Source organism: Lipotes vexillifer, unplaced genomic scaffold, assembly GCF_000442215.2.
Source record: "Lipotes vexillifer unplaced genomic scaffold, Lipotes_vexillifer_v1.1 scaffold77, whole genome shotgun sequence".
NCBI classification, from domain to species: domain Eukaryota; kingdom Metazoa; phylum Chordata; class Mammalia; order Artiodactyla; family Lipotidae; genus Lipotes; species Lipotes vexillifer.
Window position 1 is genome coordinate 1,253,106 of NW_006792456.1, and position 26,500 is coordinate 1,279,605.

At 38.6% G+C, this 26,500-nt stretch overlaps 1 protein-coding gene across 1 annotated transcript in view; it reads left to right on the top strand.

Annotated features, from left to right (window-relative positions):
• Nucleotides 1–2,671: 2,671 nt before the first annotated feature.
• The window catches only part of EFEMP1 (EGF-like fibulin extracellular matrix protein 1), a 68,642-nt gene continuing 44,813 nt past the window's right edge, over nt 2,672–26,500 (top strand). Inside the window, exons 1-4 of the mRNA XM_007465657.1 lie at nt 2,672–2,755; nt 3,999–4,086; nt 8,594–8,642; nt 8,807–9,208. Of these exons, the coding sequence (XP_007465719.1) occupies nt 4,006–4,086; nt 8,594–8,642; nt 8,807–9,208 (532 nt within the window). The 5' untranslated portion in view covers nt 2,672–2,755; nt 3,999–4,005. The remainder of the gene's footprint in view (nt 2,756–3,998; nt 4,087–8,593; nt 8,643–8,806; nt 9,209–26,500) is intronic.

The window sequence follows — 26,500 nt, forward strand, 5'->3', positions numbered from 1 at the left end:
CCCGGTCCGGGAGGATCCCACGTGCCGCGGAGCGGCTGGGCCCGTGAGCCATGGCCGCTGAGCCTGCACGTCCGGAGACTGTGCTCCGCAACGGGAGAGGCCACAACAGTGAGAGGCCCGCGTACCGCAAAAAACAGAAAAAAAAAAAAAAAATCTATATATATATATATAGATATATATATATATACATATCTATATATATATATCTGACAAAGAACTCACAGGGAGACTATATTTAAAAAAAAAAACTCTTACCCCTAATAAGACAAAAAAACAAAAATAAAGAAATGGATGAAAGATTTGAATGGGCTCTTCACAAGAGAAGACATAATGATGGATAATAAGCACATAAAAATGTTCAATATCATTAGATATCGGAGAAACGTAAAATAAAACCACAATGAGATGCCACTTACACACCTGCCATAATGGCTAACTTATAAATTACTGACAATATCACATAGAATTTCACATATTGCTGGTAAGAATGTAAAATGGTACAGTCACTTTGGGAAACATTTTGGCACTTTCTTATAAAGTTAAACATACACATACCATATGATCCAGAGGTCCCACTCCTAAGTATTACCTAAAAGAGAGGAAAATTTATGTCCACACAAAGATTTCTACATAAATGTCCATGACAGCTTTATTCATAAACAATCCAAATATCCATCAACAGGTGAAGAGATAAACCAGGGTATATCCACACAATGGAATACTAGTCATCAATAAAAAGGAACGAACATCTGATACACCTAACAACAAAGATGCATCTCAAAAGCATGCTGAGTGAAGGAAGACAGACACAAAAAAGTCCATACTCTAGGATTCCATTTATATGAACTTCTGCTGAGAAATGGCTGCAGGGGACTGAGGGTATAAGCAAGGAGACCAATTAGGAGGCTGTAGTAATTCGCTTGGAAGATGGTGGTGGCTCAGGCCACCGTGGTTGTGAACGAAGTGATGAGAAATGGTTCAGTTCTGGATACAGTTTGAAGATGGAGCCAACAGAGTTTTCTGAAGAATTGAATGCAGGGTGTGTGAGAAAAACAGAAATCAAGGATGACTCTGTGATCTTGGATCTGAGCAAACGGAAAGATAAAATTGCTATTCACTGAGATGGTGAAGCAGGTAGGTAGAGCAGGTTGGGAGAGAGGGTGAGAATCAGCAGACCCGTTCAGTTTGAAATATCCATTAGGTGTACAGCTGAAGATAGCAAGTCAGTAGTTGGATGTACAGGAAGAGTTCCAGGCTGAGAATAGAAATTTGGGAGTTTTAACTCACTTTTTCTGGGGAAAGGGCTGAAGATAGGTAAAAAGAATTCAAAAAGTAAAAGAAAATGTCTATACTGATCTTTTACTGTACAAAAGCAAAGATCCAACTTTTTAAAGTCTGGAGGTCATTAATGATTGGGAAAACAAACATTTGAATTTTGGTACCAAAAAACTTCAGTACTGTTAGCAAAATCCCATGTACTAAAGTAAGGTTCAGGCTCGTGAAGCTCCCCTGATCTTGTCCAATATTGTGTGGCTTGCAGCCAAGCTGGCAGGGTTGGCGACCCATTGCACACCCCAGAGATATGGAGAGAGGCTTCCACCTGGCAGCCTCTCTCTCTTGCCCTCCCTGCCATCTCCCTGGCCCTCCTCTGGTCTGCAGGGAAGGGGAAGGAGCTGCTGAGGTCAGAGTGAGTACCTTCAGCTTGCATATTGTCTCATTTGTCTCGTTCATGAAACCGTATTTGCTTCAGAAGGCATGACAGCCTTGGAGGCAAACTCTTAATCTGACTTTAGAGTTAGAGCTTTCTAAGATAACTGCAATCTGTGTGGTAAGATTTGAAGAAGCCAGAAAAAATATTTTTTTTTCTCTCCAGATTCCTGAAATTCCACCATTAGTGTGAAAGGTGAGAGTGAAATGCCCAAAGTTGAATGACCAGTACTGAGACTCCCACAAGGGAACCAGGGGAGAGAAGAAAAGCAGCAGATGAGACAAGGGGCCCATAAAAAAGGGGGGTTTGAGAGACCAGAAGACAACCCAAGCTCACGATCTTGTGAGTGTGAGTTCTACCTGGCCCATCCCCAAGCCCTCGCACATAGTAAGTCACAGATACTGGTGGAATGAACGAATTCTCTTTTTTCTACCTTTGAGGAAGCAGGCACTTCCCCACCCTTCAAAAAAAAAAAAAGTATCTTAAAGAAAAGGCGAAAGAACCAGTTCTACGAATGGAGTTAATTTACTCTCCTAGGATTCACCTATTGGGGAAAAATAATAATAATAACAATAAGCAATTTCTCAGGACGCTCACAACAAGCTCTACTAGGAGAGCCTTTTTCCACCCCGCGGCGCACAAGAAATTGCCCGGGAGGCGGGAGCATCACCAAGGCCGATTCAAACCCCAAACGTCACATGCCAAACGTGCCATCTTCTGACTGGAGTTCCGGCGCTTCTGGGAACGAAGAGTGAGGGGCTGGCAGGGGAGGGCAGGCGGGTGGTGGAGCGCCCCTGTAGGAGGGGGCGCAGACCCAGCTGCGCAGCGCGCACTCCCGCCCGGTTTGCAGCCCTCGGCTCAGCCCTTTTGCGCCTCCCTCAGCTCTCTCCTCCGCCCCCCTTCGCCCTCCCCTTTCCCTCCTTTTCTCCTCCTCCTCCTGCTGCCGCCGCGGCCGCTGCCAGACCTCGCCAGTTCAGACCCACGGGGCTGCCCTCCCCTGCTCTCTCCCCTCGCTGCCCGGGCCCGGAGCGCAGCGCGGCCGAGCAGGTAGGAGCCCCGAAGCGGGGGTCACACGAGCGCGCCCAGTGCCCGCGGGGCCGCGCGCCGAGGAGTAAGTGGGGTGACCTGAGGGGTGCAGTGGACCTGAGAACGGCCGCACACTGTGCAGGATCTCTCAGGCAGAGGGAGGTGGAGGTGTGTGGTTTAGGAATGCGATCTGTCAGCATGTGCGAGTACGCGGTGACATCTGTTTGGATGGGCATGTGTGTGCGTGCCGACAATCAGCCGACAGGGCTTTGCCCATAAACAAGGTTTTGAAAGTTTCAGGGGGCCAGAGATTTAAGCCGCACCTGGATTCCACAGGAGCTGGTTAGAAACTGGAGCGCTGAGCAGCTCCCCGGGGACGGCCGCCTGATAACATACAGTTGAGAAAAGGGACCTCGCCTCCCTGGGGGTGCCTGGCCGAATGCCCTGAAATTGGTACTTCGGGCCGCAGTGTGGTTGCCCAGTTCCGGCCCTAGGCAGCCCCCATCCTGAAGGTAGCATTTCGGGGGCCGAGGGACTGATAAGGCAGGAGGGCATGAGACGCTTTGGGCTGCTCCTCTACGCAACCTGGGGGTTTTAAACAAAGCTGCGCAAAGAGAACGCCTGGAAATGCCACTTTGAGAGTTTGCGCTGGGGAATGTAAGAAGGAGCTCTGAAGGGCAGGTATTCTATCCTAGGGGAGGAGATTGCTCCCGAGTTTTGTTCTGGTGTTTTGTTTAAAAAAAAAAAAGAAGAAGAAGTTTGAAGCCAAAGTAATTCATATTTGTTCACAGGTTTTTCTGCTGAGCTGTGCAAGGAACTTAACTAGCTGGAGGTGAGCTTATAGGGAAAGCCTTAACGTTCAAGGGAATATGAGATTTGCTGCCCCACTTCAACTCTCGGAAAAAAATGAACCATCTCCTTTGAAATTAATGACACTGTACTCTTTCTCTTTCACTCCCTTTCTCGAGCCTGTTGTGTAGGTGCAGTATAAAATGCACGCTGTATATCTTTTGTATATATTTCAGCGAAGCCGGACAGAGTAAAGTGAAATGTAATTCTGCAGCCGTTTTACAGTCTTTGGTGCCTCGTTTGGCCAAGGGAAGGTTGAGGAGGGGGAGGGGAGATGAGAAAGTAAATTGGAAGTTGGGTATGATGGAGCCTCAGCCTCCTCCGCCTTCGCTATCTTGCTTGTTACTTTACAGCTAAAGTTTTATTTCCCCCGCAGCAGATACTAAGGATCGGTTTGTGCTGTGTTTTCTTTGAGATTCACGATGGTGAAAGCCCTTTTCCTAATTATGCTGACTCTGGCGTTGGTCAAGTCACAGGACACCGAAGAAACCATCACGTACACGGTAAGGGGTGATGGAATTTGAGATAAGTGCGGTTCATAGGGATTCTGTGGCACAAGGGAGACTTTATCCACTCCTGCCAGTCTATGTGGGCTGTTCGCTGTGGCGGATAATAAACGTTAGCAAGTTTCATGTTTAAGATTCGTTGTAAATTGCCTGTCCTTTCAAAACTTCGCTTAGTGTAACGAGGTGGATGGACCTAGAGTCTGTCATACAGAGTGAAGTAAGTCAGAAAGAGAAAAACAAATACCGTATGCTAACACATACATATGGGATCTGAAAAACGGTACTGATGAACCTAGTGGCAGGGCAGGAATAAAGACTCAGACGTAGAGAATGGACTTGGTGGCGGGGGCGGAGGCGGGGGAGGAGCTGGGGTGAAGTGAGAGAGTAGCATGGACATATATACACTACGAAATGTAAAATGGATGGCTAGTGGGAAGCTGCTGCTTAGCACAGGGAGATCAGCTGGATGCTTTGTGACGACCTAGAGGGGTGGGATAGGGAGGGTGGGAGGGAGGTCCAAGAGGGAGGGGTTATGAGGATATATGTATACATATAGCTGATTCACTTTGTTGTACAGCAGAAACCAACACAACATTGTGAAGCAATTATACTCCAATAAAGATATTAAAAATACAACAACAAAAGTTCTCTTAGATCACCATTTGAGACAGGGACCAAAATGCAAGGATTTGTGCAAGGCCAAAAAGGGAAACCCCTTTAAAACAAAACCCAAAGTAAGCTACATGTTTCTGACACATTAAACAAATTAATGGGTATAAGTAATTGGAAAACCTGAATTCCTATATACATGCAGATGAAACCAGAACTCAAGGAGTAAGACAAGTCAAATAGGAATGTTAAACATCACAAAAGCCCATCACCTCATTTGTGCATGTGACTTATGTTCTCATGTAAGTGGACTTTCTTGACTTCATAAAGGCTATTATTCATTTACAGTATAACTGATAACTCATATAAATGCCATTCAGATAGACTTTATGTGTTACCAGGATGTGATATTTGGTAAAATGGTTTTAAAATGCATTGTATGAAATTTGGTTTTGCATTTTCTAATTAGCATATCTGATATTTCCAAGTAATTTTGATTAATTAGTTAATTGTATGGATATAACCAATGTTTAATAAAATATTGAATATATCATCTAACCCCTCCCACTGCCAGGAATGGATATGGTGAGAACAGAGGGCAGTGCTTACCTCACTTCTGGTGAGTTTGTTTGCACCTCTGTTTTGTGTTTTCTAGTCTTTAATCAGTGTTGTGAGGCAAATGACATTTGTCCTGGATCAGAATATGAAAAACATATTTTTCTGCTTGCTCCCAATTTAAAATTAAGTAATCTCACTCAAAAGAATGTGAAAAATTTTTGAAAATAAAACTCTTAAAAGTGAGCTAATGTCAATTACTGATAATAAACATTATCTCACTTTTTTGATATTATCCCTAGAATGTATTCATCTGGCAAATATTCCTTGTTGTTTAGATCAACTATAAATCAAATGGGGTTTAATATAAATATTTTGTTAACTTAATGGTAAATGTAGTTGCTTCCTCTGCTGAAGATAAATAAAGCAAGATAAATGAATACATGTGTTGTTTATCTTCAAATGAAATTGTTTTGTTATTCAGGCTAAACTTACTACCTTCTTAGGGAGCTAAAATTAAATTAGCTACCCACTTTTATATTCATCTAATAAAAGATTTTATTGCTTTTACAATTGCTTATCTTGTACCCCTTGCCCATTGCTAATCACCTAAATCTTACTCATCTTTAGCAGAGAAAGTTCCCTGTGGATTAAACACTGTAGTTTTAAGACCACTAACTAGGGTTCATCGTATTATAACAGGTTTCCCAAATATGACACCCTTTTTGTGCTAAGATTAGAGCTATTCTCTTTTGAATTGTGTATGCCTATTAGTTCATGGCTAAAGGACAAAATGTAGCTATAATTTTAGTAATTCCACTGTGGAGACACTGTCTCCTTTCATCCTCACAGCAAAGTACGAGGTAAGTGACATCCTCTTCCTTCTGCTGATAGTGGAACTGAAGATCAGAGAGGTATCTAACTTGCTTAAGACTACACAGCCAGTAAGTGGTGAAACTAAATTCACTCTAGGCTTGTTTAATAGTAGATCCATATTGAATGTACTGGAACTGAAGACCTAAAACAAACTGCAAGTCTTCTCTATTTGGCATACAGATTTGTTCAAGTGCACTGTCATTTTGCCTGGCTTGAAAGATACTTTTCAGAAGGATGGGTTCATACCCACAAGACAGCCTCATATTCTTTCATGTTAAAGATAGGATCCATTCAGTTATTCACTCATCAAGTATCTGCCGTGTGCATAAGCAATGCTCATCACTATCAAAAGAATTTAAGCTTACTTGCTTACTAAAAAATTCAGACCTTAACCTTAGGGAATTTACCTTGGGAAAATACTTTTGAAAAGTACAGAGTATTATACAGATTATACACGTTGCCAAAGAAATACAAAAGCAAGGAGGTAATTAATGTTCATACTGGCATATTGAAGGAGGTAGAACTCTGTGCTGGTTCTTGAAGGAAGTGATGACTTTGGATTATTCTAGAAAGGCTGAAGAGGCACCTGAATCAGAAAAAAGTGGCATAATCAAAGGTTAGAAGTGAAAACAGCCAAGTCAAGTCCAGGAGGTGACAACAAGCTAGGTAGTGGGGAGAACCTAGAGATGGCAATAGTGGGAGATGAAAGGTCTACAGGCCACTGTGAGCCCTTAGATGGAGGGGCAACGTAACCAAGAGAGCAAAGAAAGATTGTTATGGAGGCTTGTATGCAGCATGTAGAGATATGGAGACCACCTAAGGAGACTTGCCTATTCATGAGGCCAGGAAGGCTTACACCAATGTGGGAGAGATAAAAGTGGAAACAAAGTCAGCAGAGCTTGAAGGAAAATAATTGGAAAAGCTGATGTTAAACATGTAATCCTGCGTGCTAAGAAAGGTGGTAGTGCCTTGGACAGTGTTGGGGAAACTAGAAAGAATTAGTCTGGGAGATAAAGTGAGTTTAGTTTTCACCCTGTTAAGTCTCAGAAATCAGTAAAATACCTAAATTCATCTCTCTGTCTCCATTCAGCTATATAAGTAAATTTACTATTTACTTACTTGGCTCTTACAAAAGAATTTAAGTTTATTTATTTGTTTACTCTACTTTTGCTCAATCCTTCCTGAAGCCTCTTCCTCAAATCTGCATCTGATCAGATGTTTTCTTGAGCTTAAAATTTCTTCAGAGGCCTCATCACTTATACCAGCATTTCTCAGGAAGTAGCCCATAGATGACTTGTATCAGAATCACCTGAGATGCCTGTTAGGAATTCATATTCCAGGCCCCCAACCAAACCTACAGAATCAGAACCTTTGGTTGGGACCAGGAATCTGCATTTTAACAAGCACCAGAATGATTCTTAAGCATGATGGAGCTTGAGATTCACTGACCTTTAAGGTAGAATTCAGTTTCCATCTATCCCAAAGAAAGGCTTCCCAGGTTTGGCCCTGCCTACCTCTCTAACCTCACTCCACCCAGCCAGGATTACTTGCAGCTCCTTCCTTCTTTAACGACTTTGCGCCTTTGCTTACGTGGTCCCTCATCCTAGACTCCCCATATCTCTCTGGAAAAAAGTCCTGTAAGGCCCAATTCACTTGTAACTTTGCCCATAAAGCCTTCCCTTCCACCCTGTCATGTCCACCCACAGCCCTTGGCAGGGTCCATCATTCCTTCCACAGGCAGACTTGTGTCACGACACCTGACATCTTGCTCCAACTTATCTACCTGTCTGTCTCCTCTTCAGGCCTGTAAGCTGCTTGAGAACAGGAACAAGGTATTAATCATCTTTGCTTTCCCAAGGACTAGGGTGGTGCCTGGTGTGAGAACGTACTTGAAAGATGGTTCCTTCAATGAGGAAGTATTGAGAGGGCCCGTAGGAACTAGAGCTAGAAGGCAGGCCATGGTGTGAGAAGGAGGCTCAGGACTCTACTGAATAGGAATGATAAGGAAAGCCATGTCTGGAATGCTCTAAGAAGATTTGGAGAGAGAGAAAATGGTCAAGGGCTGAAAAAAAGAACTCAGCTGAATTTTTTTTTTTTTGGTAAAATTTACAGTGTGGAAGAAGGGGCAAATAAAGCAAAAAAGCAGTCAGAGAGACTGCAGAATATTAGTATTGGGACAGAGAGAAAGGAATTCCAAGAAGATAGTTATGGGCAACTGGACCCAATGCAAATACAACAAAAGAGTTGAGACAGCTGGTGATTGAGAAGGGATCCCTGAAGCAGTCCAGTGCACAGATGTGTCTTTTTTAAAAAGCTACAGAATGGTAAACTACTCATCTCATCATCTATCTAGAACTCTAGCACAAAGATTGTTGCCATAAGTATGAAGCTTTTAGAGTGACTTCTCAGAGAATGGATACTCAATTAACTGTCTCCTGGCCCCATCTTGATGTTTTCTTCACAGCAATGCACCGATGGATATGAGTGGGATCCTGTAAGACAGCAGTGCAAAGGTGAGCCAACTTTCAAAGACTTCCCATCTGAACATAGCTCTCTGTCTCCATCTCATATGTCCTTCATGTCCTGCCTGTATTATACCCAAAAGGCATAAGCATATATTTACATGTTGAGTTTCCCCTCTAAGAAGATTCCTGACTTATTTTATTACTGACCACAGATATTGATGAATGTGACATTGTCCCAGACGCTTGCAAAGGTGGAATGAAATGCGTCAACCACTATGGAGGATACCTCTGCCTTCCTAAAACAGCCCAGATTATTGTCAACAATGAACAACCGCAGCAAGAAACACCAGCAGCTGAAGGTGTGGGTGCAGCTACAAATGCAGCTGCAACCTCTAGTACAGGCACTGGGGGTGTAGCAGCCAGTGGCATGGCAGCCAGTGGAGTGGTGCCTGGGGGTGGTTTTGTCGCCAGTGCTGCTGCTGAAGTGCAGACTGGCCGAAATAACTTTGTCATCCGGCGGAACCCAGCTGACCCTCAGCGCATTCCCTCCAACCCTTCTCACCGGATCCAGTGTGCAACAGGCTATGAGCAGAGTGAGCATAACGTGTGCCAAGGTAAGCATGACTTTCAATGCTAATGAGAAAGTTCTTGCCCAGGTGCACCTGTGGTGAGGATGACAACAGCTCATATTTACTGAGAGCTTCCCACTCGCCAGACTTTGTGCTAAGTGCTTTGCCTGCATTATCATATTCAGTCATCACAATAGTCCTAAAAGGTAGTTGCTGCCAGTACCATCATCATTTTGCAAATGAGGAACTGTGTCTCAGAGAGGTCATCAGTGGTTCTCAACCTTAGCTGCACATATTTAGGGTCACTTGGGAGCCTTTAAAACTTCTCCATGTCCAAGCCACACCCCAGCCCAATTAAATAACCGTCTCTCGGGGGTGGGTTCCAAGAATCAGTATTTTTTTAAAGCTCCCCATGTGGTCCCAGTGTGCAGCCAAGTTTGAGAACTAGGGGTCACACAGGTGGTGAGTACAGAGCCAGCGTTCAAACCCAGACAGATGGGGCCAGAGTCACAGCTGTCAAAAGGAGCAAATTATTCATTTGGAATTTGAAATTGTGCTGTCAAGCTACTCCACAAATGTCCGCCTTTAAGGTCTCAAACTTTCTTTTTATTGAACGTGCCACTGACTTGTTTTCCTCACAGAGGAATAAGAAATGCGACTTCTGCTTCTCATTACCTTTGAGGGAGTCGCCCCCACTCACATTTATATCTATTTTTAAGCTCTCATTTGAGCACATTTCGCTTATATCACTTGCACCATGGCACTGTCCGCCTGGGTTTTTCTGTTTATTTTCACAAAGAGTACACATCACTGTGTATTCTAGAAACAGCTGTAGACTCATGCTAGCAAAATGATAAGAATCTTGGGCTTTGAAGACATGTAGGATATTAACTAACTGGACTGTGCTAAGGGATTATCTTCCTCTTTGCCTACTTAGCAAACCCTTTTAGATCTGCCTAGCGTGGCAATAGAAGCTCCACACTACTTTTTCACTACGAGGGGCTGACTGGGTAAACCCCATAAGACACCATAAGTGCCTGGTACCCCCTGGCCAATGGAAAGGGCCCAGGAGTTCTAACCTTCTACCTGCCTGAATGAGGAAGAGCACCTTCCTCCCTCAACACTGAAGGGTTCAACTGGGGTCACCTAGCTGCTGCATTAAGTGAAAGAAGCAACTGCTGGTCCTCTAGAATGCTGCCCCTTATTCACCAGTGTTGAGTTTTATCTTCTGTATAAAATATAGTAGATTTTAAATGGTTTATAAATGAAGTAAGGAAACCTATCAGGCTCTGACTTTTATTATTTTATATTTTGTGTTCAAATTTTAAGTATCCCACACCAAGAGCTAACCCATGCTGTGATGGTGTCACTTTTCAGAGAACCTATCGTATTAGCATCTGTTTTGTGTTACTGTCATGAGTCAGAATTTCAATATTGATGATGAATGCTTCAGCATCTGCTTGATATTCAGATATTTAATTTAAAGATTATGTCAAAGAGATAACCTCATGAGGTTATTTATATATATAAATAAATAGATATTTACAAATAAATATATATTTACATAAAATATATATGGTGTGTGTATTTGAGTGAATACTGGTTTAAAAATACCTTGAATTTATTTAAAATACCAACTGTTAATTGTGTTATTTAAATATATAATTATATTGGAAGGTTTGGTGGTATTTTTCCTGAAACTGAAAAGTTTTACTGAAATTTTTGAAGTATTGACTTTTACATACTGAATTATTTTTTACACTTCAGATGTATGTTTTAATGGTACTTAGGAGAAGAAAACCCAGGTAAATGAATGGATCGTTTATCAGAAACTGTCAAAGTAGTTTATGGTCCACCATTGACAGTTGTGGTTGAAAGCAAGAACAATGCCTAGAATCGAATGAAAAATTTCTAGAATAAAACATATTCAGGATTTACAACATGCATTGGTTACAGTAGAAACTGTATAATAAAAAGTGAATAATAAAAATGAAATCCTATTTAATTTTTCTTAAAGATTTAGACTATCTTACAAAGTAAGTTACTTTTAAAATATTTATAATCCTTACTTCTTTGAGAATTTCTTTTTAATTTTAAGCTAAAACTATTAAATGCTTATGGTAGATGCTAAATACATATTCATTGATTGTGTGCACACAGGGCATTTCCAACCCAAACTGTTTTGCATAATTCAACTAATTTCAAAAATTTGGGATTGGGGGTTTGTATCATTAAAAGTAGGGTTAAAAGTTTTTTGGATGACTTAAGGCTTAAGTTGGATTTCTTCCCACCTCACAATTTTGCAAAGTGCCCATAAATGTGGATTTACTTAACTGTTGATAAAAGGGGGTTATTTCATATGATAACAACAGGATAATCTGTCTAGGGAATCTGACTAACATAAGTCAAGTCACACTTGTGCCCGTTTATTATTGAGCCAATCAAACATGCAGTCCAGTTTCTTCTGATTGCCTGCAGATGTATGACATTCTCATTCCAGGCCAGCAGCACAAAATAATATTTTATAACCAATGTGAAAGTGTGGGGACCTCCGCTTGAAACAATAATGTGCTCCAAGGACCTACATTACTGACATCATTGTGGAGTTTGAGGAGCCTTCTGTTTTAATAAAGATCTCCACTCCCTTTTAAATGTTGCATACTTATGACCAGTAATCCAAACACATTTACCATGGTTGCTGGATCAGAATAAATGAATGCCTGTAGATGGGTCGTGTTTGTATTACAATTATTTCTTTTTCCCACATATATTTTTCAACAGGTACAGTTTATCATTACATAACTTAAAGCTGAAGACATTTTTAATGTAATAGCTGAAATCTGAACTGTGTTTCAGTGTTAAAGTCAGTCATGCCTTTGAATGCACTATTACCAATCACAGATGCCACCTAATTTAAATACCACTAGATATTTTTAAATGTATTCTATTTTAGGGACTCCCCTGGCAGTCCAGTGGTTAAGACTCTTAGCTTCCAATGCAGGGAGCGTGGGTTCAATCCCTGGTTGGGAAACTAAGATCCCACATGCAGTGCAGCACAGCCATAAATAGATAAATAAATAAATGTATTCTATTTTATAAATATGTTTTTAACCAGCTTTCCATGTTTTAACATTTAGTGAAAACATGATCCTTTAAATTTTATTCATCTATTTGTCCAGAGTTTTTCAATTTTGTGCAAAACCAAGGGGTTTAAAATATAACATCCAAATATCAATTCACAGTAAGCAGTTTTTCTCAGGTAATTTTTGCCAACTGAGCGTGATACTGGGGAGGCCATTCACACTGAGAATTTCAAAGACAGGTCCCATCTTTGGCAGCTATCGCATTACATGAAGATCATTTCAGTGTTACATACCTGGAGTCATGTAAAAATTAAGTTTTAGAAATTATTCATTTCTCCATGAAATATTATCTACCTCAGAGACAACAGATATTCATCTACTCCAAAAGGAAGTTGGATCTTTAGTGCATAGTCACTATGTTATCTTCTTCAAGGGATATGGAGTTAGGAATCACTAGTTCAAGCTGAGAAAGAATTTTTTTTATCATATATAAGTTTCCAAGAGCCCCATTCTTGTAGGAAAAAAATACCATTTGGGAACTGGCAAATAAGAGAAAGCATCAATTGCCCAATTCAAAGGAATTTGTTCACTTAATTGAACTTTCAAAAAATTAAATGTAGAATATTTTGCATAGCTGGCAATTAAGTCATTACTAACCTCATGCAGGGTTTACAAGTATCGTTACTAACTTGCTAAAGAAACCATACCATCAAAAAATGAACTTGATACAAACGTCTAATGAAGCTGATTGTGGAGCCAATTCCAGAGTGCAATACCTGGCTTGTGTTATATAAGGTATAACTGAGAGATGTGAAAGCATACCCTAGAGTTTCCAACCATCCCTGTCTACCCAAGATTTTCCTGGTTTGAAAACTTAATGTCCCACATCGCTGGAAATGCCTCAGTCCTGGGGAAATGGCATTGTGGATCACCCTAGCAAACCCCCGATAACCAAATGTCCTGCACATCACAGCCAACAGTGAAAAAGCGAATGTTAGAGCCACTTTTTCAGGTTAAGGCATTGTTTGTCCAGTAAAACTGTTTTTTCAGTTTACTTTGAAAAACCATATTTCATTGATCTTTATGTACCTGGACAGAGCCTTTCTGTGCAGTTGTCAGGATCTCGCCAGTTTGTCAGTTTCCACATTGTTCTAGATTGCATGTGTAGGATACCTATACATTAGCACCTACATACTTAGATACATGTCATACCATAGTTAGGTCATCTTTCCTCATTTCCACTGGGAAAAAGTTTACTACTCAGCTAAATTAAATACCATACTTCAATTATAAAGTTTTATTTGCCAAAAATTTTTTTTTCAATTTTCAATTGTATTTTCAATGATTTTACTTGATTTGTATTATTATTACCTATGACATAGGAGCAACTAAAAAGCTAACAAGAAAAAACTGTTGCCTTTTGGAAAGCCCAAAGGAATGAAAAAATGACACTCAGGGCTAAAAAGCTCTAAGCTCTTGGGGACCATCTATTATCCTCCTCATGTTTCTTTATAAACATAAGGATAACTAAAATACTATTTTGAAAAGGAAAAATGTTATTATCTATACATCTACTTTAAAAAAGAGAAACTTGAACTAACATGTACAGATTCTCAGATGCTAGGGATGTCTCTCTTCGGCTTCTTTCATTTGAAACTTAAATGGTCACATATCCAAAAAGGGATTTATAAACTATAGTGTAATCAAGTAGCTTAGCATACTTGGCATTGTCATTACCTCACTAATGTCATTAGGGTCTCTGTTTTCTCCTGTTAGTTTTGTGAGGAGATGCCTGATTTTTGTTACATGTAATTATACAGCCCAGCGAAGAGCTTTGATCTCAGAAAATAGATATTTTGCTAAAGGAAGACTATAATTGAGTAAATTATGATATTAACAGAAAAGAAATATTTCAAGCACAAAGTAAAATGGGTATTAACTTACTAATAGTTCATTGTGTTTATCTGTTAATTACCTTTGAGTATCTGAAAATTCTCTAAGGCCAGATCAATGGATAGGAGTTGAGTTTATAAGGAAAACAATTACTTTTAAAATAAGCTGATGCAGTGTAATTGCATTGATTTCCTCCTGAAAAATCTAGCATTGTTTCATAATTTAGTTTTCCAAACACTGTAGTCATAAAATTTCAGTTAATTTAAGACTCATTTTTAATATACATTTTATAGATAATATGTATATCTATCTGATTCATGCATAGTCAGAAAATTCCTTAAAATTCCTTCATAAAAACTGAGTGACAATTATTTGAGGTGGAAGGATGGAAGAGATCAATATGATCACTCTTCTGCAACAGAAGACTAAGTTGTATAACTGTTTAACTCAATGATTTTCAAAGTGTGGTCCCCAGATCAGAAACATTAACATTATCCTGTAACTTATTAGAAATGCAAAATCTTGGGCCCCATCAGACCTACTGAATTGGAAACTCTGGGGATGGGGCTCAGCAATTTGTGTTTTAACAATTCTATGATTTTGATCCCTGCTGAAGTGTGAGAACCAATGGCCTAACTTAATCTTAACTTCAGGAAGCTGCATTCAGTTATAAAAACGAGAGGGCAAGGTCAGAATACTTTACGTGGGATATGGGAAGTAATGAAGAGAAAACATCTAAAATATACATTCTACTTATAGGACAGAATAATATTTCTATTTCATTTCTCTCACCTTTCTTGTTGTCATCACCAGTGCTCTGATCCCTAAATATTATTGGCCATGAGTCCTGGTTAGGACTATATCCCCAAACCAAGGACATATATGTGCAATCCAGAGGAAAAGGGGACATTTTAACCAGAAAACAAGAGATCTTGCACCTGCCTATAAAACCTGCAAGTGTAAAATGTTATAACTGCCCTTAAATTGTCAGTAAGTGAAACTTGCAGTTATGTTTTGGCTATGGTAAGGATTGGTGCTGTGACACCCCTACCTTCTATAGGCATCCCCCTTATACTCAAGGCACAAACATTGTTGTTTGGAGGTTCAGTTCATGTAGAGTTGTGAAAGAGGAGGAGGTTGATTCTGATTTTAGCCTTAAAGTGTGTTTTGGTTACCAAAGTGATAGGAGACCCTTTCAATATCAGATGCACAGCTGACATCTCCTTTAGATTTTGTGAATATCATCAAATATTAGAAGAGTATTCACATAAGTATCTTCTGTTCAATTTAAACTTTATCACAGATTTACTTCCCATCAAAGACAAGAAGACTCTTGTTAAAACTACTTAACACAATCTGTAGAATGAACTTTCCTCTCCCCATAGAAGCAAAAAGAAGCAGATTGGACTAGAATTGCAAGCCTGGGTAACTTCAGGAATGTGCACTGGTACTGACTCATTATTTCTTTCTCCAGCAGAAAATTTCAAGCTATAGTCTCTGAAATCAACAAATTGCCCCATTTGTAAGGATTGCCTTTGCACTTGTTGAATTATTGGCACAATTTTATTCTTTGAAACCAAAGAGTAAACAAAATTTGCCCCAAATGTGTTTGATTTTGCACGAAGGTACAAATAAGTAATTCATGCCACATCTGAAATTCATTACCATGGTTCTTTTTCCAGGAGGTAACTGCAAATTGCACACTCAAAAATAAAACTGATCAAGAAAACTGCATTCTAATATTGGCAGAAGAAAACAGCTGTCATTGCAAGCATTTAGCCACAATTGCAGACTTGTAGCTTGAACCTAAATGATTTGTAAACATTTAATAAAGATGAAGTGAAGGAATGACATGAAAGGAAGGCTGAGTGCCAGGATACTGGCAGCAGCATGAACAGCTTATTGCTGTCAATTTCAAATAACCTTTTCAAATTAAAAGGAGGGGCAGAGAATGAATCAGTGTTATGTAAATGTGTACAAAATGACTTAAAAACTTGAGATATTTGGCTAACTCAACTAACTTGAACTACCTTTGAAATAATTGTACATCCATACTAGTCAAGGGTAACCAGGCAATATCACAAGCGAAACTGATCAAACAGAATGCAAAACCATTCAGTTAATGTTCAATAAAATCCAGTCAAATTTTAAGAACCACTTTCTGTTGTAAGGCACTTTGATAGAATAAAAGTAGAAGGAAGGAGTGGCCATTGTCCTCAGGGAACTGACCATCATTAACCCATGAATTATAAAATAACAGTAAAAGAAGCAACATATATAGCTCAGGAAAGTTAACACACGGGACATCACAGGAAGTACATAATGAATTGCCAAAAGTAGTAGCAAAACAAATATGTGATATAGGTATGCTTACAATTTATTAAAATCCACATTTAGACAGAAAAAAGAACATGTCCCCAGAAATGTGGTCAAGAACAAAAGCCTGGTTCCTCCCTGGAATGGAACATTTAGAAGAGAATGATGAGGGGAAGTTGAGAGGTCTGATGAGGAAATTAAGATCCGAATAGTGAGGGAAGTAACCATCTTATAGCCAAGCAGAAAAAGCAAAAAGCTTTGTGTCCATGTTCCTTCTACCCAAGAGTGGTTTCCCAGGAGAGTCCCTCAGAAGCAGGGTGCTGCTGATAGGAATGCTAATGAGGTAAGGGATAGGGGTACGTGGAGGAAAACAAAATTTGATAGTATACGTGACGCGGAAGCACTGCAGAGCAAACATCTATGACTAGTACTCCATCCTCAGTAACTCTCCCCAACAAAATACTAGTGTGTTCCTCCAGCCCTGTCTCAGTATCCTCCCAAACTGTGTCCCATTTTACTTATTATTGAAAAGGCACAAAGCAAATGTTTCGTGTTTGTGTGTGCGTGTTTGAATAAATGAATGGTTTTTAATCATTAGAGAATTCAGGCTTAAAGTTTACTTGACTTCTAAAACCATCCTTGAAAATGAGCAATTATGTACCATATGTGTATAAGGTGTATTTCCCAACTCTATATGTATCAAACTTCTTATTAATAATGGAGGGTGGGAGGGAGGCTCAAGAGGGTAGGGATTTGGGGATATATGTATACATACATCTGATTCAACTTATTGTACAGCAGAATCTAACACAACATTGTAAAGCAATTACACTCCAAAAAAGATGTGAAAAAAAAGGTAGATAAAAAACAATAATGGAGGTCTTAAATATCTAGTTCTCATATTAAGTTTAAGCCACTTGAAAGAAGGAACTATGAAGTCTATTCTTTATATTGTGGATTGTTAGGTTTTTAACAAACATTGTTGAATACATAAGTTGCTGTTATTCCTAAAGCAAAACTAGTAATTAGAAATACTAGAATTCTTTTAACTTTCTGACAAGACATTTAACCAGTGAATGCATCTCTATATCAAATATATCCTTCCTCAGAAATCTCATGGTGAATAATGAAAATACAGTTGGGTTGGGGAAATGTTAATATTTATGATATTTGAAGTGAAATAATCACAAGGCTGGAAAATATTTATGTAAGGTCTCTAATACTGTGAAGAAAATCAAGACACTGGGTGAAGCTCTATAAAATAAGAGCAAGAAAGGAAGAAGGGATCAGAGCAATCCATCTTGGTTCTTTCCCTTGACTGCAAGCCAGAAACTATCTTTTTCATAGTTGTTGTTATGTAGTTGTTTTAATTGAAGTAAAATTGACTTACAATATTGTGTTATTTTCAAGAGTACAGCAAAGTGATTCAGTTATATATTTTTTTCCAGATTATTTTCCATTGTAAGTTATTACAAGTTATTGAATATAGTTCCCTGTGCTATGCAGTAAATCCTTTTTGCTTATCTATTTTATATATAGTAGTTCGTATCTGTTAATCCCATACTCTGAATTTATCCCTTCTCTCCCTCCATTTCTCCTTAGGTAACCATAAGTTTATTTTCTATGTCTGTGAGTCTGTTTCTGTTTTGTATATAGATTCATTTGTATTATTCTTTAGATTCCACGTGTAAGTGATATCATATAGTATTTGTCTTTCTCTGTCTGACTTATTTCACTTAGTACCATATTCTCTAGGTCCATCCATGTTGCTGCAAATGGCATATTTCATTCTTTTTTATGACTGAATAATATTCCATTATATATATACCACATCATCTTAAGTCAATCACCTGTTGATGTGCACTTGGATTGTTTCCATGTCTTGGCTATTGTAAATAGTGCTGCTATGAACATTAGGGCGCATGTATCTTTTCGAATTAGTTTTTGTCTTTTCTGGATATATGCTCAGGAGTGGGATTGCTGGATCATGTGATAGCTCTATTTTTAGTTTTTTAAGGAACCTCTATACTGTTTTCCATAGTGGCTGCACCAGTTTACATTCCCACCAACAGCGTAGGAGGGTTCCCTTTTCTCCACACCATCTCCAGCACTTATTATTTGTAGACTTTTTGATAGCCATTCTGACCGGTGTGAGGTGATACCTCATTGTGATTCTGATTTTCATTTCTCTAATAATTAGTGATGTTGAGCATCTTTTCACGTGCCTGTTGGCCATCTGTATGTCTTCTTTGGAGAAATGTCTGTTTAGGTCTTCTGCCCATTTTTTATTGGGTTGTTTGTTTGTTTTTTATATTGAGCTGAATGAGTTGTTTATATATTTTGGATACTAACCCCTTGCCTCTCACATCGTTTGCAAATATTTTCTCCCATCCCGTAGCTTGTCTTTTTATTTTGTTGATGGTTTCCTTTGCTGTGCAAAAGGTTTTAAGTTTGATTTGTCCCCATTCGTTTATTTTTGCTTTTATTTCTATCGCCTTGGGAGAGTGATCTAAGACAATATTGCTACGATTTATGTCAGAAAATGTTTTGCCTATGTTCTCTTCTAAAAGTTTTATGGTGTCATGTCTTATATTTAGGTCTTTAAACCATTTTGAGTTTATTTTTGTATATAGTGTAAGGGAGTGTTCTAATTTCATTGATTTACATGTAGCTATCCAGCTTTCCCAACACCACTTGTTGAAAAGACTCTCTTTTTCTCCATTGTATATTATTGCCTCCTTTGTCATAGATGAATTGACTTTAGGTGTGTGGGTTTATTTCTGGGCTCTCTATTCTGTTCCATTGATCCATATGTCTGTTTTTGTGCCAATACCATGCTGTTTTGATTATGGTAGCTTTGTAGTATCACCTGAAGTCTGGGAGGGTTATGCTTCCAGCTTTGTTCTTTTTCCTCAGAATTGCTTTGGCAATTCTGGATCTTTTGTGGTTCCATATACATTTGAGGGTTATTTATTCTAGTTCTGTGAAAAGTGTCATGAGTATTTTGATAGGGATCACATTAAATCTGTAGATTGCTTTGGGTAGTATGGCCACTTTAACGATATCAATTCTTCCAATCCAGGAGCATGGGCTATCTTTCCATTTCTTTGAATCATCATCAATTTCCTTTATCAGTGTTTTATATAGTTTTCACATATAGGTCTTTCACCTCCTTGGTTAAGTTTATTCCTAAATATTTTTTTATGTGATTTTAAACTGGATTTTTTTTTACTTTCTCTTTCTGATATTTCATTGTTAGTGTAAAGAAATGCAACAGCTTTATGTATATTAATCTTGTATCCTGTTACCTTGCTGAATTCATATATTAGTTCTAAAAGTTTTTGTGTGGAGTCTTCAGTGTTCTCTATATAGAGTATCATGTCATCTGCAAATAGTGACAATTTTACCTCTTCCCTTCCAATTTGGATATCTTTTATTTCTTTTTCTTGACTGATTGCTGTGGGTAGGAATGAAACTATTCTTTTTAAATTTATTCTGTTAAAATGCTAAAGGGTAGAATCCAGGAAAGTCACTTAGTTGGTTGTAGGTGACTTAAAGAAGCACAGTTCTGATCTGGTCCCAAGGTAGGAAGAACTGAATTTCTAGAGAAGTGAGAAAGAAATCCATGGGTCCGAGGGGCCCAGGAAAGAACACAGATTACTGAGGGCCCCTTGGGAGCTAATAGCTAGCTTGTATTACGTACTTAACTGTATGTGAAATATGAGTGTGAAGTAGACAATGGAACTAGAGACAACCATAAAAGCTGTGTGTATTGCTTTATGTGTGCCCAGCTAAAGGGAGAATCATGATGGAAATTGCAACTGCCTTTATGCATATAGTTAAATCTCAAAAACCTCCAGAGACTGTAGTGAAATAAGTTTTGCACTCTAAACAGCTGTGTGTGCTGCAGAGAATCTAATCCTACTCCCTTGAGTGGAAATGTGGAACACAATCCAAAACAGGAAACAACTCAGAGGTTCCCATTCAGTGTCCACCCTGGAGACCAGGTCTATCACAACCTGGATTAGGGAAGAATTTTTGTTCAGTAGTGATTAATTAGATCTCACTATTTTGCAGCAAAGCCCTCCTCTCATACATACATTCACAAAATGAGTATGCCATTAAATTGTTGCTGACTTTTTCACTATTCACTAAAAAACAGAAGTATCAATATTTTTAAATATACCAAAATTATGAAGAGCAGTATAAGTCTGTTTTTCAGAGTCTGTTGTTGAATCCTTCAAATTTGTTGTTTATTTGAGGAAGCCTCTTAGAGAATTAGTTCAACTTTAATCATTCTCCTAAAATATATGAGTGATTGAGGTATTTGGCATCATTCGAAACCCACCAGTAAGCTTTTTTCCTAATCACTGCTTTTCATCATTTGAGGCCTAAAGAGATACTGTTATGTAAGATGGTTTTCTCTCCTTATCCATGTTCTGTCCTGAGCAGTTTGTGATATCAGAAGATATCTCGTCTAAAAAAGGAAAGGACATTCCAAAAGAAGCTGTTAAAAGACACCTTAGAAACCTGCCCACACAGCCTAAATACCCCCTTTCTTTCCTAGATTTAGTTTATTCCAGCTATGTCACTCACACATATGCACACATACACATACCCACTCAAGTTCATGCCCATATACATGCATGTGCACAAACATGTAACAATGCACCATTTTTTGGTAGGAAAGAAACATGTACAAAAATTAAACTGATCAAAGCTGATAATGCTTCTAAAATGATTTGGAACACAGTTCCCCCTCTCATTATTCTTGTAAAATCAATACTGGGAACTGCTTTCTAAATTCATGTGTTTACCTATCACAAGGGAAAGGGCACCTTGGACAGCTACTACATGATTTAATCAATAAAGACATTATTGGATGGAATATAGAAAGAGTCAACAAAGAAATAAAAGTGTTAAGGTATAACCTCTAACACTCTGCTGCCTTACACTTCAGCAACATCCTGACCATGTCTTGACTAATCTTTCTTAGAGATTTACCTGGATTCCATCCTGACCTACCTTTGAGTTCTTGGGCAACTGAATTTTTAACAAAATAAACTTTTTAGATAGACCATCATAGAGTGGATTAGAAAATAACTTATCTGGGACTAACACTGAATCCTCATGCTCTTTTATTCCTCAGACTTTGGCAAATTATATAGTCAGGATGTAGCCAAGAATAAAACGTCACTCAACAAACAAGGCAGAAAATTCCAGTTATTCATGATTAATTAAACTTCCCAGTAAAAGCTGTGGGCCCTTTTTGTAAAACTAGTTCACGACTTGGCACATCAGAAGAACCCTAATCCAGGGAGGAAGGTAGCCAGAGAAAAATGTCCTTCTACACAAGCTGGTAAAGATCTGGGTTTTGTTCTCAACTTCAATTCCAAGACCTCCTTTCTTTAGTAACTGGGGGGGAAAAAGCTAATGATAAAAAGAAGCTAAATAAAAGAAGGAAATTTAATTGTGGTGCAATTTATACAGCTAATGATAGTTCTGAAAAAACAGGAAAGATTATTTGGTGACTAGTTCACTTTAAAAAATGTTTAATAGCAAAGCCATTGTAAATTAGAGTCCAACTGTAAGTAAACTAAACAATCTTCTCTGATTTTTCAATTTAAACAGAAAAATGGATTGTTTAAGCATGCCAGAGCAATAGTTTCCAATAAACCAAGCTATCACTGATGGTTAATACCCCAAATAGAATATCACTGTATTAGAAAAAGAGCTTGGGCTATTTAGTTGTCATTGTAAAAACCTGGCCACAAACAGTATTAGGGTTCTAACAGAGTTTTAAAGAATTATTAGAAAAGCTGGTTATAATATCAAAGTCAGGAGTAGGCACAATTACACACTCCCAAAAGCATTATGAATCCATAACAAAATGTATGTATTTTTCTTGGTAAAATACACAGTTTCTGGTCTTGTATTAAAGGGAACAGTTTATAATGACAAGGGAGAACAAGGACAACATCAATAAGGAAGACTGCATGAATTATTTGATTAAATATGAATGATGTTTTGAATTTCCTCAAGAGCTTAAAAAATCAAATAGAGGTCCTGACAAGGGGTAAAAGTAAGTGCAAGCAACTGGCCTGCCTATTCCTCAGTATAAATCTCAAATTAGGAAAAGAAGAATCAGGTGCAGATTCAAAGCCAGACCAAGCCTCTGTAGTTGATTTGGAGAGCTACATCTTAAAATTATTCTAATAGATGACACATCAGTGTTATGTCAACTCTATTACTCAGCAAAAAAGAAAACACCACTTTCTCTTAAAGGAGAAGAAATACTTTCTCTTCTCTGTTACAGTTAGGTGAACCTCTTAACTACAGAGATCATAACTGGGTAACTACTGTAGCTAAAAATTCATGACTTAAGTATTGCTTGCCCATTGATCGATTTTAAATACAGTGTCCCCACTTATCCTTGAGAGATATGTTCCAAGAACCCCAGCAGATGCCTGAAACCATGGATAGTACCAAACTCTATATATATAATTTTTTTCCCATACATACATACCTATTATAAAGTTTAATTTATAAGTTAGGCACAGTGAGAGATTAACAACAGTATCTAATAATGAAATAGAACAATTATAACAATATACTGTAATAAAAGTTATATGAATGTGGTCTCTCTCTCTCTCTCAAAATATCTTATTGTACAAATTTAATGTCTTTTCCATCTTAACTAAGCACTTATCATGCACTGGCCATAACTTTTACAGTTTGAATTTGGCAGCAAAACTAGCATGAATTTCTTTTTCCTTTTTTCACAATTTCACATTTAGAAGATTCATTCTTACTGTAGATCTTAGCAACCTCAGCACACAAAATTTTTTTCTTTCCTTATTAAGTCGAGAACTTCCACCTTTTCACTTAAAGGAAGCACTTTACGGTTTCTCTGTAGCATACCCTAATTGCCAGCATCACTACTCTTGAGCTTTGAGACCAGTATTAAGTGAAATAAGGGTTACTTGAACACAAGCACTGCGACTTCCAAAACAGTGGATCTGATAAGCAAGATGCTACTAATCGGTTGATGGGCAGGATATGCTAGACAAAGGGATGATTCATGTCATCGGCAGGACGGAGTGGGGTGGCAAGGTATTTCACCACACTATTCAGAATAGCAGGCAATCTAAAACATATGAATTATTTCTGGAATTTTTCATATAATATTTTTAGACCATGGTTGACCGTGTGGGTAACTGAAACTTCGGAAAGCGAAACCAAAGATAAGAGGGTAACTATATATATATACCACATATTCTTAAGATGAAACAGTGAAGCCAGTTATGAGAATTTCCCTGGCTCTTCTGCTGAGTGACTCAAGTAACAGTGATACTTTACCCCCAACACCATCTACCATCACCACGCACCACTCAGTATGAAAATCAATCATCTAAGGAAAAAGCAAAAATGCAGTGAACACCTGTGAGGGTAGAGGCCAGGAATGTATTCATACATTTATGGAGAAAAAAAGCAAAACAGAGCAAACAGTTGAGCTATATCCTTATCTTCCAGGGACCTCCTCTTACTCTGGGAGACATGAGCAGTTGTAAGAGGAATGAGAGGCAGAAAAAGAGATGTAGAATGGAACCAGAAGAGAGAGAAAAAGAGAGCAAGATAGGAGAGTAGAGGACATGAGCAAGCATAAGACTATTCTAATCAAAAATAGGTTCTGCTGAAGTATCTTGTAAACTAGTATTACAGTGACCATTTTCTACCTGTGTATATGTGTATAAGTACATATTTTCCTCAAAGGACTGATGAAGAAAAAAAGAAAAGGTGACACCTGAATAAATCAGTTTTTCTGTTTTTATAAAATTGTCTGAGGGATTCTTTAAATTTGGGATTCCATTCTCTAATATGTTTTTGAGAATCTTCTATATGCTATGTGTGATAGACCAATGATTCTCAAACCTTACTGAACATGTGAATTCCTTGGGGATCCTATTAAAATGAAGATTCTGATTCAGTAGGTGTTGGGTGAGACCCAAGATTCACATTTCTAACAAGCTCCCAGATTTTGTTGGTATATTCAGAGCCTATCTTCCAGTAGCTGACAATTTGTGCTGCCCACCAAGAAGCTGATATGTCGAGTGATTCTTCATTCTCTATTTTCTGCAGTTAGCAGTGTGGTATACTTTGGATAGAATTAGATCTGCATGTGGTAGGTTTTTCTTTTTTTTTCAAAAAGATATTCTCTGATTAGACACTCAGTTTCTCCAATATAAGCTCCATTGTAACAATTACAGCTGTAATGCACAGATATTTCCCTTATTAATTAATAGAATTTTCTCCTGTAGTGGAATGTTTTTATGCTTGAATGTTCAAGGGGATCCAGAAAGTAGTCTTTGGCAGCAAAAAGTGGCAGAAACTCCATGAAACTCAGCAAGAGAAAAAGGTTCCCATCTGAATCTTCCCCTAAGTGACTCTGACTGTATTAAACCAGTTAACCTCTCTGGGCCTCAGCTTTCTCAGCTGTCAAAATTAAGAACTGTCCCTTCCAGCTCTCATTCAAACTAATTTTAAAAGAATGAGAAAGAGAAAAAGAGAGGTAGAGAGAGTGCACTTTGTCTAGGCTACAAGCCTTGGAAATGTGGTCGCTATACGGTTCTTGACTGATACGTGCGTGGCATTTAAACTATTTCTATTGATAGGAACTCTTCTTTGACTTTCAAATGGCAGTTTTATCAGGAAAACATACCAGAGCAAGTTAAAATCTGCCCTGAGAAGAATGCAGGTGTATTCTGTGATTATAATAGCATTAATGACTCAGAAACAAAAAACCAGACAGTTCTAATGACTTGAAGCTTTATTGACAAAACAGTTCACACCTCGTACTGGTTGTTTGCTAAAAGTCTGGACCAAATCACTGAAGCTTTAAAAACTAGATCACTGCAGTCTTCCCCCCGAGGCATGGACATGGGTAATTATTATAGTTCATGCCACAGCCAAGGACTCCATTTCAATCCTAGCTTGGAAAGGAGTTGTTTTTTTGGTTTTGTTTTTTTTTTCGTTTTTTGTTTTTTGTTGCAGAGTAAATATACTTTTTGCATGTATTACTATAAACTCATTTAAAACATAAAGGTGACAACATTAAATATTATGGGTTCTTTATTATTTTCTGAATTTTGAATTAAGATTTTCTGCCTTCATTGGGGGACATGAATACCTTTCAGCAAAGAACAGCCTGTTTAAAGTCTACAGGTTTGTTCATTTCATATTTCAGGATGTTTTTCAGCCTCAGATTCAAACCAGGCTTACAACCAAAGCAATCAGTCTTTCCTGAGCTCATGCATTATTATCCGTTACACAAAAAGCATAAGGAAGCCTATGAGTTAATCTGTTGCCACGTGACAAATTGTCCTAAGACGTAGCAGCCTAAAACAATGAACATTTATTATTTCACAGCTTCTCTGGGTCTGAATGAAAGTACAGCTTAGTTGGGTCCTCAGGCTTTGGGTCTTTCACAATCTGCAGTTGTCTCAAGGCTTGACTGGGAAGAATCCCCTTCCGAGCTCACTCAACTAGTGGTTGTTGGCAGGATTCACTTCCTGCCTGCATTTCTCATGAGTTCTTCCTCCATGGCTCCTAGCCACATATACCTCTCCCTAGAGCACCTCACAGCACAGCAGCCTTCTTCGTCAGAGTCAGCAAGGGAAAGGGCAGGAGAAGGTGCCAGCAAGAAAGTCAGTGCTAATAAGACTGAAGTCACAGTCTTCTGTAACTCAATCACTGAAGTGACAGTCTATCACTTTTGCCATATTTTGTTCATTAGAAACAAGCTACTAAATCCAGCCCACAGTCAAGGGTGTGAATGCCAGGAGTCTGGGATCACTGCAAGCCATGTCAGAAGCTGCCTACCACAATCTGTAATTAAATTCTCCCTGAAATGATTCCATCCAAAACTTTAGAGTTAAGTCTAGAATTTTAAATGGTTTCAAAAAGCAAAATATGAGTTAAAAAGCAAAATGCACCCACCTCCCCAGTGGAGCAGGAGCCTGGATGACTCACTCATTCAGATACGCAT